Genomic DNA, 12,012 nt, shown 5'->3' with positions numbered 1-12,012 from the left:
GGTGGAGGGGATGTGAAGGGAAACAAGAGGAGGATTTACAAGGGAGAGTGTGAGGGATGGAGAGAGAGAATGGATTCAAGGGGGAACTGAGAGGAAGGTGGAGCAGAGGGAGGCGGAGGCCTGGTGATTGACAGGGAGAGAGGGCAACATGTCTGGAGGGAGACTCGGGCTGAAGGCAAATTGACGGACGGAGAAACATGAGGAGAGAGAGAGAAAAGGAAAGGAGACCAGAAAGGATGTAGGACGATGGGGAGGGGAAATGAACAGGAAAAGATACACGCATTTAAGAAAAGCCACAATTGGAGAAATGGCCTGTATCCAAATAAATTGGAATTAGACATTAAATGATTAAAAAAAAAAAGAAGAATTTAGTTGTTTTTTTCTCTCCTCCTTTTCCTCTGAGAGATATTTAATTAAAAATCTAATCAAATAAATGACTCAGCCAGTGTGTCCGTGTGAAGCCTTTTCCAATCCCCTCTCGGGGGCGTGCGGTCACAACACGCCGTCCCTGCTAACCGCACTAGCCTCGGGAGCCGGCGTGTTAATAAGCTCGACAATTATTACACACATTCACCCCGGTTTGGTCTTTTTCCTGCAATAGATAGACTTTAGGACATTTTCATTTTGACACACGAACACAGAAGAAGCAAAAAAAAAAAAAGCCTGACACTCGTGCACTTTGACTGGCACATCCTCGGTGCGTTTGTGGTGCACGGTTAACATCCCCGTAACGAGGGGGCGCATGGTTTCGCCCACCATGACGTCCCGACATGGCCAGCAGCGTGTTCCGTCCAGGTGTACTCGCCTCCCATCGTCCTCCATCCCTCCGTTCCCACTCGCCTCGTCTCTCATCCGTTCCGCTGACAGCCATGAAAAGAGAAAACCCGCTCCGCATACATCAAAGGAGAGAAGTCAAAGCGAGGGAGGCGTGCGGCAGCGTAGGAGTTCACGTCTCGTTGCTGCTACGGGCCCTCGTGGTTGCACCGCCGCGTTGGCCTAGTTTCTTGTGTTTCCCTTTTTTTATTTCTTTACTCGTTTGTCAGGAAGAAGGAAAAAAACAAAACAGAATTTCTGCGCAAAGTCGAGGAGTAAATATATTTTGCCACGCTGCACTCGTTCACCTCTTTGCACACGATGGCGTGCTAACGACACAAAGATGAATGTTTACAAGCGGTGGGGGAACGTGGCCCAGTTAGACCCCCCCCCAGTAACCAGCAGAACCCCCCCCCCCCCCCCATCTATCTGAGAAGGAATGAAGCACTAGATAATTAAGCAGTCTCTAATGTGAAAAGGAAGGATGGTGGAAGTGATGGAGGTAAATCTGAGAGCGATGACTGAGGGGGAGAAATAACCCCCCCACACACACACACACACACACACACTTAGTTAGTGCCGCTCTCCCTCTCAGCTGTTTAGACAAATTAGACGCAATAAGTCCGTTAATTACAATGCCTTTTAATTGCGCCGTATTTCATTCGTGCGGTTGTTCACGTGCGTCTTCTCGAGAGCGTGCACGTGCCGAGGTTCCCCTCATTACACGGCAGGTTTGTGATTAACGAGAGAAGTTAGGGAATTATACTAATTGCTGTATTTCTAATGAAGACGAGTGGGTTTGCTTGAAGGTGGGGGTTGAGGGGGGGGGGGGCTTCAAAACAATGAAAGAAATGAAGGGCTTTGTTTTGGCAAAGTTAATTTGTCTGCATGTGATGGGGGGGGGGGGGGGGGGGGGGGAGGAGAGCTTGTGATGCTGCTGTTCTCTTTGATGTCGAGCGTTCCCCCCGTGATGAAAGTGTTGGTTGGAGCCCAGAGATCGTAGCAGGGGGGGCGGGGGGGGCTTGAAAGAGGTCTTTCTCCCTCGTCCTCTTCATTGGCATCCTTCAACTGTCGCTCTCTAACGTTCTGTTTCTGTTATTTCTCCTCGTCTCCTCTCTCCTCGTCTCCTCGTCTCCTCCCCTTCATCGCTCTCCCAGGACGGAGTCGGTGGCTGAAAAGATGCTCACCAACTGGTTCACCTTCCTGCTGAACAAGTTCCTCAAGGTAAACACACACACACACACACACACCTTTTGAAGCAACACTGAAATCCCAGTTTTAGAACAGAGAAATGGCTCTCCAACACACACACAGACACACACACACACACACACACACACACACACACCAGGTGTGGCATTAGATAAGGCCGAGGCAGCAGGCGACCTTCCCTCTCGCTGCCTTTCATGTGCTCCGTCCTCCGAATTGAGGAAACTGTCGTCTGTCGTGTGTGTGTGTGTGTGTGCGTGTGTGTGTGTGTGTGTGTGTGTGGGGTGGGGGGGGGCTTAGCATAAGAGGAAATCACCAATGTATTCTCTCATTCTCTGTCTGTATGTTTTCTTTCTCTTTTTGAATTCTTCTCCCTCTGATATGGAATCAGAGAGACTCATTGAGGCTTAAACTGTGCTAAATTCTTGTTTACACTCACACTCACACACACACACACTCACACACACACACACACGCACACACACACACACACACGTTCCCTCAATTCAAACACTGCTGCAGCTAATCAGTTAGCAGCGGGGCCTTAAGCACCCGCCAGGACGGGCATTCTGGTGGACGGGGAACCAGCCAAGCCCCCGGGGGTCCCGGTTAACATCTGTGTGTGAGTGTGTCAGTTTTGGGTGTGCATGAATGGGTGTGTTTTGGGCTCAAGACAGGGGAGTGGCTTACCAGGGAAGCTCTTAGGGAGCTTTTATCACAGCTGTGTCGATGGACTTCAGACGAGACAAACACAACAGAGAGAGGACAGGATGTCAACTTTAGAACATGGAGGAACTGAGATGGGTTGTGAAGCCTTGCAGCGCCTCCTCCTTCAGACCTTTCAGGGGCTATAGAAGAGAAAAGGTCCAGTCCGATGTTACAGATTCAGAAAAGTGTGAATAGAGACGGGGAAAGGTCAAGTAGGAGGAAATAGGAGACGCTTTTACCTACCAAAAAGAACAGGAATATATATATCTATATTTCCCTATTTGGCTTATCGACCTGAGCACTGACTAGTGAGGGAGAGCGGGTCACATGGTCGCTCTCTTTCTGCTTCAGGTACAGTGATGGCTGTTTCAGGACGCTCTGTCAAAGTCATCCTTATAGCATAATCAAAGGACTGGAAATGATGCGTCCTCATAGTCGGAACAGGTTGCCGAAGTGAAAACAGGCAGCGCAGCAGAGCTAAAGGCGCGCGTCGCGCCGCCAGCGTTTTACGGTACCTGAAGGCCACCGTGGTTCTCCCACAAGCGCGTGAACCTGCGGTCACGTGCGCTTCAGAGGGGAGACACCTCGGCGATGTCAGCCATGTCTACTCCCGTCGATCCATAAGCTGCGTCGTCGTGGTGACGATGGCTGCGGAGCAACGGCGTCCTGGAAAGGGAGGAGTGAGCGGAGGGGTATTCGGCCACCACTTCCTCCGCGCGGCCCCTTTTTTAAAGAGGAAGCGAGACGCTGTACAGGCAGCGCTCGGGCGCAGAACGAGGGATGGAGAGACGGCGTCCCAGAGCTCGTTGCCTGGTTGACACGTCTCACACACCAAAGTGCTTCTCCAAGCGTTTCTCACCCCTCTGTCGTTAACCTTCTATTAACTCCTCCATCAATTGCCACTCATTCACACTCCCGGTCTCTCTGGTTCTTCTCCTTCCTGCTCACTCACACTCACACAGGATTTAGAAAGGGTGTTTTTCCCCAAAGAAGAGACACAGGGGAGAAGCTGGAGTGTGTATGGGAGAGAGAAGGAATGGTGTGCTTCCTGTCAGTTCTCAGCTATTAGCAGCACAGGCCGTGGCCTCGTCCTCTGCTGCTCCGCCTCTGGTTGGCTTAGAGATATAATTGGAGTTACTCAGCAAAGCTGTGCACTTTTTAGCTGTTGTGCACTTTTTTGTAGGTAAAGTTTAGACACAGTTGCATTCATAGTAAGCATTTTAACAACGTGTCTTTAAATCTATCCCCTCCTCCTCCTCTTCCTCCTCCTCCTCTCGCTCCCTGTTTGCAGGAGTGTGCCGGCGAGCCTCTCTTCATGCTGTACTGCGCCATGAAGCAGCAAATGGAAAAGGGGCCGATAGACTCCATCACAGGAGAGGCCCGCTACTCCCTGAGCGAGGACAAGCTCATCCGGCAGCAGATCGACTACAAGACGTTGGTCAGTCCTCACAAGTGTAGACAAGCCGTTTGAATGCACACATGCCTTCGACACGGTGCATTGACATGGATTATTTTTGTGGGTTTTTTTACACCATTTTGCAGTTGTTGGCAACATTGATAATCTGCAACTGATAAAATGCACTTTTAACAGTAATGAGGAGCTGCATGTCGTCGTGGTTGAATATGGATTCTGAATTGCTGTATGAAGTGTTGGTTTGCTGGGTCACTTCCATAGTGAACGCTCCCAGTCTGTCCCGACTTGGGCTGAGTGTGACCTCTGACCTCTGCAGACGCTGCACTGCGTGAACCCGGAGAACGAGAGCGCTCCGGAGGCGACGGTGAAGAGCCTGAACTGTGACACGGTGACGCAGGTGAAGGAGAAGCTGCTCGACGCCGTGTACAAGGGCACGCCGTACTCCCAGAGACCCAAGGCCTCCGATATGGACCTGGGTAAGGAGACACACACACACACACACACGCACACACACACACACCAAGTACACACAGTACCACAGGGGGTGGAGAGGGAATCGAGAGGGCTCTCTGCAACAGTCGGGGGGACCTCTAGGGAAGAGAAGTGATTATGAACAAAAAATACATTTCAAGTGAGGCTAAAAGTGATTAAAAATCATTTTAATTTCTACAACTTTGAAGGAGGGAATTTTGTATTCATGTCGCCTTTCTCTCGTTTTAAACCAACACGCAACCTCACCTGTATCTCTGTGTGTATGTATGTATGTGTGTGTGTGTGTGTGTGTGTGTGTGTGTGTGTGTGTGTGTGTGACAGAATGGCGGCAGGGAAGGATGGCCCGCATCATCCTTCAGGACGAGGACGTCACAACGAAGATAGACAACGACTGGAAGAGACTCAACACCCTGGCTCACTACCAGGTACCCCACCATGACGCGTCTCTCCACCCACGAGCGGACGGAGCGACGGGACCCAACAGTAACCCGTCTGTGAATGTGTTGCACTGTAATCTTTACTGCCGACTGACGCTGAAACCCGGTTTCAGGTGACGGACGGCTCCGTGATCGCCCTGGTGCCCAAACAGAACTCTGCCTACAACATCTCAAACTCCTCCACGTTCACCAAGTCCCTCAGCAGATACGGTACGAGAGAAGGTGTGTGTCTGTTTTGTGTGTGTGCGTGCACATCTGTGTGTACAGATGTTTGTTTGAAATGCATCATCAAGATATTAGTTGGCGGACTGGCGGACTACTTTTAAACGTTTAAGTTTATAAACGGTATAAGCTGAAACTTATCTTAAATTTAAAATAATGAACGAATCAAAAGGTGGCACACGTGACCGCGGTCCCGTTGAGAGGTCCAGGTCCTGTATTGACGAGCTCTTTATTGCATGCCGGTGTGGTAGCGTAGAGGAATTCACCTCATCATTTACACAAAGAAAGAGCACTCGTTCTCTCTCCGGCCCTCCACTTCACAGCAGGAGGCGGATCAGTTCACTGTTCACTGTCATGTAACTCCTCCACGGTGTCCTCACGGCACTGATGGAAAGATGGCTGCTGAAGTGCTGCAGCCTGTTGCATTGTGGGACGACTCCATCATCATGTGTGTGCTTAAAGGAAAGCAATAGCCAAGTGTGCATTTTGTGAAAAGAATATCCAACATGAATTCTCCTGAAAAACATCTGCTGGAGGTTCATTTTACTCCAGATAAATGCGACCCGATCCCGATCTCATCCAGCTGTGTGGTGGCCAGTACCTGGTGTTCCTGAGCTCCGTCACCTTTTGAGAAATGCTTTGAACTTCCCGGAGATGTTGCTCTCTGTGGCTGCCTGGGATTTTTTTTTTTAATACCTTAATTTACAGGTACGAAATGAATTCCAAACTGGCTTCGTGTGTTATCGGATTCTATGCATCCAATAATACCGTCGCCTTCTCAAGCTCAAACCCACAGCGAGCAATGTGCAAGGCCTTCTTTGTCTGACTGAGACTGTATGTAGGTTAGGTCAGATGGAGGCTCTGACCTTCCTGTGACCTTCCTCTGACCTTCCTTTCTCCCTATTTACCTCCCCGGATGCTTCATTAGAGACAATCCAGACTCTATCTGCTCTTCCTCATGTCACGTCTGGCCCATTCACTCACTTCTCCTCCTCCTCCTCCTCCTCCTTCCAGAGAGCATGCTGAGGACGGCCAGCAGTCCGGACAGCTTGCGCTCCCGAACGCCCATGATCACGCCCGACCTGGAGAGCGGCACCAAGCTGTGGCACCTGGTGAAGAACCACGACCACTCGGACCAGAGGGAGGGGGACCGAGGGAGCAAGATGGTCTCTGAGATCTACCTGACCAGACTGCTGGCCACCAAGGTAACACACACACACACACACACAGACACACTTAACACACCTGCACTCCAGCACATCCCTGTCACCAAGCCCACTTTCCCCAGCAGCTCTCCCCCTGACCTTTAGTACGGCCGTGGTCTCCAAGCTCATTAACATTTTTCATAACCTTTTGCACAAAGACACACATATGCACAGGAATTAGTGATTGTGTCTTAATTAGGAGGTTGACCTTTGCCTATTGAGCTGTTTGGTCGGCGCGTGTGTGTGTGTGTGTGTGTGTGTGTGTGTGTGTGTGTGTGTGTGTGTGTGTGTGTGTGTGTGTGTGGCCTCGGGGCTCGAGCCTGTGATCGTTACTCCGGACCGCATTCGGCTCTCCATGCAGCGCGTCTTCAGACGAGGATCTGGAAGGTTCCTCTGTTGGTGTTGGAGTACGCCAACAGAGGAACATGGAGACGGTTCCATGTTTATTAATATTTAATATGTTTGACCTGATGCAGTGACGCCGTCTTTACCGCAGCTCAGAGGTTTGTTTTGGCTGGTTAGGGTATTCATGGTTAGGGTCCAATTAACCACATTAATATCTTACCCAAATTATTAAGAGTGAGATTAAAATCTACATTAATGGGTATAATAGTTAGTCCTTTGGGATCTAAAATTCGCTCCGAAAGTTTGGTTATTTTTTTGCGTTACAGTTTAGACTCGAGAAAACATCAAAGACTATGAAGAGAAACGAAGGCAGCGACAGGAAGTGGACCGCTCTTCCTGTTGATCTATCCCGCCACACCGTATACACAGACTCCAGCTGTCTCGTCCCGAATAATGTTTTCATGTATAATGCACAATGTATAATGCACAATGCACAATGCATAGTATGCATTAACATATATTTAATGAACACCAACGCACAGCGACTGCCTACAGAGTCTTGTGATGGTGCCGGGCTTCGAGTCCTACCTACCGCGATGGTTCCTCTCCCCTGGTTCTCCTGGTTCTTTACTCGTTAGCTCTAGATCTCCATTGTTCCAGCTCCAGGCAGGAGAGTGCACGGCTAGCGGCGTCGATGCCGCCTCGATTGGGAAATGATTAACTTGCGAGCCCGGGGAAGATGACGGAGGGGAACTCTGAGCGCTGCAGTTTATTCTTATTTATTCCAGCCCCCCCGCGGCCTCCGTGTGTTGAGGAAGCCGATTTGTGGATGTGCGAGTTCAACTTCTGGCTGGTTTTAAATACGGTTTGGTGGAAGGAGGATTCAGACTCTCCAGAGTCACGTGAACATCCTGAGGCTGAACCCGTCTCAAATACTGTAGAGAACACTCGTCACTCTGCAACGTCTCTGAACATCTGAAAGCAAAGCCCCGTCCTCCTCAAACTCTGCTCCACCTGCTCCTGACCGCCATGGCCTGCAGCCAGCACAGGAATGTGGGAGCAGAGGCTGCAGCTCATGGGGGATGACGTAACCACGAGGTACCCGGTTCGGTCCCCGCTCCCCCCGTAGTTCATGTTGAAGTGTCCTTGAGCAAGACGCTGAACCCCCTCCTGGGCCACTGCTCCTTAATAACTAAGGAGGGGTCAAATGCAGAGAAGAAGTTCCCCACAGGGTCAATAAAAGTGTCCATTTCTTTCTTTAGTGGCCTCGAGACTCGACTGCGTCCTGTAGCTTAAATCGTTAAATGTCTCCAACGACGGCGTTCTCGTTGGTCTGGAACGCAGAAGAGACTTCGGTGCATCTTCTGCTGCGAGAGGAACGTTAAATGTTGTGGCTAAACCAGTTGGTGTTGGTTCTCCTGCTCAGGGAACCCTCCAGAAGTTCGTGGACGACCTGTTCGAGACCATCTTCAGCACGGCGCACCGAGGGAGCGCCCTGCCGCTCGCCATCAAGTACATGTTCGACTTCCTGGACGAGCAGGCGGACAAGCACTCCATATCGGACTCTGATGTGCGGCACACTTGGAAGAGCAACTGGTGAGTTTGTGGAAGGCCGTCGCGGAGAACCTGCTGTGTCACGAACACGCGTGTCTTGACTGTGAGCCAGCACATCCACCCGGTCTCGATGTTCTCTCACTGTGTGTGTGTGTGTGTGTGTGTGTGTGTGTGTGTGTGTGCACCTTCACAGTCCTTCTAACTTCCTCCTCTCTCCTTCCTCCCAGTCTTCCTCTGCGGTTCTGGGTGAACGTGATCAAGAACCCCCAGTTTGTCTTCGACATCCACAAGAACAGCATCACGGACGCCTGCTTGTCCGTGGTGGCTCAGACCTTCATGGACTCCTGCTCCACATCAGAACATAAGCTCGGGAAGGACTCCCCGTCGAACAAGCTGCTCTACGCGAAAGACATCCCCAACTACAAGAACTGGGTGGAGAGGTACGCCGGCAACACGGGTTTCCCTTCACAGCTGTGTTACATGTCCTCTGTCAACATCTCACCGGGGTTCTCTCTTCTTCTGTCTCCAGGTACTACTCGGACATCTCCCGCATGCCGGCCATCAGTGACCAGGACATGAGCGCCTACCTGGCGGAGCAGTCGCGCCTTCACGTGGACCAGTTCAACAGCATGTCGGCCCTCAACGAGATTTACTCCTACATCGTCAAGTACAAGGACGAGGTGAGACTTTTTATTGAGCAATAGTTTAACGCTGGTTGGCATGCTGCATCATTTCTTTGGTTAGGGATGTTTATTTTTGGCAGTCCTGTGAAGAAAAAGCCGTGCTTATTGTAAAAAAAAAACTGATATCTGTTAACCTGAAGAGTTGGTGAGATCCATCGCACCGAAGGAAAGAACATGAAGAACATGAAGAGCACGCTGACGAGAGAACCGGCCTTTGGCTTTCAGCCCCATGCCCACGTGTAGCTCTCGTCTTGTATGATGTCATACTCACCACTGTGCTGCTCTCAGCTGCTCCTCTTTTACACTAATGTCCTTTGTATTCACTTCCAGCTGATTTTCACATGCAAAGTAATCTCACCGGCCCGCCTTGGGTGTGCTTTTATTGTGAAAAGCCAACAGGAAGTGTTGAGTCTCATTGCTCTGTTAGAAAAGGAACAGAAAGAAGTTAAAAATCTTCCACTCCGTCCTCAGATCTTGTCGGCGTTGGAGCGTGACGAGCAGGCGAGGAGGCAGAGACTGAGGAGCAAGCTGGAGCAGGTCATCGACACAATGGCCCTGAGCAGCTGAGGAGCACCTCCAGCTCCTCCTCCTCTTCACTCCTCCTCTTCATCCGTCTCCCTCCGTCGCTCCTCTCACCCGGACAGCAAACAAACACTCCGACCCCCCCGACCCCCCCGAGCCCCCGACAACACGCCAGACGAACTGCAAAACGGACCATAGCAGTATACTGCAGGATGGGGGGGGAAGGGAGGGGTTCGGCAGAGGTGGGCGGGGCCTGTGTGTGTGTGTGTGTGCGTGTGTGTGTGTGTGTGTGTGCGTGTGTGTGTCTGCCGCCCCCCGTACAGTGTGTGTGGGCTCGTGTCTGTGCGAGAGACACCAGACATTTTCACACACGCAAACATGGGGAAACATGTCAACTGACAGCATTTGGTTATTGTGGACGTCGTCGTTGTTGTTTGTTGTCTGCTTGGCTTTTGATTTCAGGAGTTTTTGTTATCGTGACGAAGCGACGGTCAGGAAAGAAACGATGGAAAGAAACGATGGAAAGAAACGATGGAAAGAAACGATGGAAAGAAACGATGGAAAGAAACGATGGAAAGAAACTCCGCTCGCGGCGTCCACAGAATGGACCAATCTGTGGTGAGCCAATGGAGACGGCTCTCCAGGTCACGTGACTCCACCGGGCGTTTTAAAGGGCGCTCGACTCTTTTCTTTCTTTTTGTATAGATGTCATCGACCGACCGCTCTCTGATCTCTCGCCACTTGTATTACTGCTGAATTTGCACAATTTACAGAAACGTTACAAAGGAAGATGATATAGATATTATATAGAAATACAGCTACGTTTTTAAAAGAAAGATTAGGGCGAAAACACCTTTTTGTTGTTTTTCCTCTTCATTTTAAACCAACGAACAATAAAAGTAACAACAATAAAACACGGTTTGATATTTGAAGTACAAAAGAAAAGAAAAAAAAAAAACAACGTAGACAAAAAAACAAAAACATAAAAAGTCGTACCGTGCCATGTTTTCTTTGAATGTTGTTCAGTGCAAAGACTTTTTTTTTTGTTCGATGGGATGTGCTAGCGTATGATTTTTAAATATGAACACGCCTTCGTGACTGAAAGGAACCGCCGGAGCGCCGACCGCCGCGAGCGCTCCTCCAGGTCGCCATGGCGACGACGGGAAGTCGCTGCGGTTTTTCTCCTCCAATCAGTGCAATCGTTTTGGTTTCACACAACCAAAATACACACTCCCGGGATGGTCGCTGCTTCTGTTCTAGGGGGGGTGGGGTGGGGGGGGGGAGGGGTCAAGAAGTGACGGCCGAGTGGATCACGTGACCGTCGCTGAACAATGAAGGAGACACAATGCACTACCTGAAATATTTCTGTCTCCGACGAGGATCGAGCTGCGTGTGCGCCGTCCACAGCTGGAACAACGGTCCCGTCGGAGGGAAGCCGAAGTGTCGGTGCTCTGAGACGCTGCTTACGGCGAGGGGGGGGGCAGGTAGAGGTCAACTAGAGGTCAACTAGAGGTCAGCTAGAGGTCAGCTGAGACAAAGTGGTTTCAGCCTTCTTTTTGTCCCTCAATGTTAAGACAAGGGACACATGTAAGGTTTTTCTCTCCACCTCTAACCCATCTGTTTGAGACGGGGTAAAGCTTTTTATTCATGGGGGGGGGTCTCTAAAGATTAAGAGGTGAGACACCTGTTCATTAGCTACACGGTAATCCTCCCCTCAGCCTGCAGCTCTTGTTTCAGAAGTAGCCTACTGCCATGTGTGGCTTAAGCTCTGTTTTTATGACGGCTCTCTGAAGAGGTTTCTTTTGACTTTGTGGTGAGAAAAAAAAATATATATATATTTTTTTTTTTTCCCCGATAATTTTCTTTTCTGCTTGCCGAAAAAAAACCAAACTGTGGTCTGGAAAATGTTTTTTTGTTGACTTTTTTTATTTTTATTTGTAAATTGTATACTTTTTTCATGATGAACAAAAAGCTGTTTGCCATTTTCTTTCGTAATCAGGTTGTTGTTGTTGTTTTTTTTTCCGTCTTTTTATTTTGTAACATGTAAATTGTACATTTTTACGGTACACGGAAGACGCGTTTCTCTTCAAAGTTGAAGTACTCGACCCGACTCGAGGTTAAATTTTCCCGATCTCGAGGATCCAAATGAAATTGTTGCTGAGTGTCTTTTGTGATGGAAATGTGACTCGCTGCTTAACTCTTGTATCAAACGTTGTTTTCTATCAAACATTAGGGCTGTCGCTGTCCATCTTTACGCCAGGTTCCTTAAAAAAAAGAAGCCAAACAATCTTCATCTCAGCTGTCAACCCACCGTTTAGTCTCTGCATTATGAGCCCAGTTCCTCTGGTTGTTATTATTATTATTATTATTATTATACCTGTAGGGACCTGACGGTTCACTCTGCACCT

General features: G+C 49.6%; 1 protein-coding gene across 4 annotated transcripts in view; it reads left to right on the top strand.

The window, feature by feature from the left end:
- Window positions 1-10,847, top strand: part of LOC117730942 (plexin-A1-like) — a 148,637-nt gene extending 137,790 nt beyond the window's left edge. For 2 of the 4 annotated variants that reach the window (XM_034533018.1, XM_034533017.1), the window contains exons 23-32: window positions 1,971-2,037; window positions 4,022-4,168; window positions 4,461-4,620; window positions 4,958-5,061; window positions 5,187-5,283; window positions 6,310-6,500; window positions 8,272-8,441; window positions 8,627-8,839; window positions 8,929-9,079; window positions 9,554-10,847. In XM_034533018.1, coding sequence (XP_034388909.1) covers window positions 1,971-2,037; window positions 4,022-4,168; window positions 4,461-4,620; window positions 4,958-5,061; window positions 5,187-5,283; window positions 6,310-6,500; window positions 8,272-8,441; window positions 8,627-8,839; window positions 8,929-9,079; window positions 9,554-9,649 — 1,396 coding nt within the window. In that variant the 3' untranslated portion in view covers window positions 9,650-10,847. Of the gene's footprint in view, window positions 1-1,970; window positions 2,038-4,021; window positions 4,169-4,460; window positions 4,621-4,957; window positions 5,062-5,186; window positions 5,296-6,309; window positions 6,501-8,271; window positions 8,442-8,626; window positions 8,840-8,928; window positions 9,080-9,553 lie in introns of all 4 variants that reach the window. The other 2 variants (XM_034533016.1, XM_034533015.1) reach the window with 1 other exon arrangement.
- The last annotated feature ends 1,165 nt before the right edge of the window (window positions 10,848-12,012 follow it).

Source organism: Cyclopterus lumpus, chromosome 5, assembly GCF_009769545.1.
Source record: "Cyclopterus lumpus isolate fCycLum1 chromosome 5, fCycLum1.pri, whole genome shotgun sequence".
NCBI lineage: Eukaryota > Metazoa > Chordata > Actinopteri > Perciformes > Cyclopteridae > Cyclopterus > Cyclopterus lumpus.
This window is presented reverse-complemented; position numbering and strand designations above follow the sequence as displayed.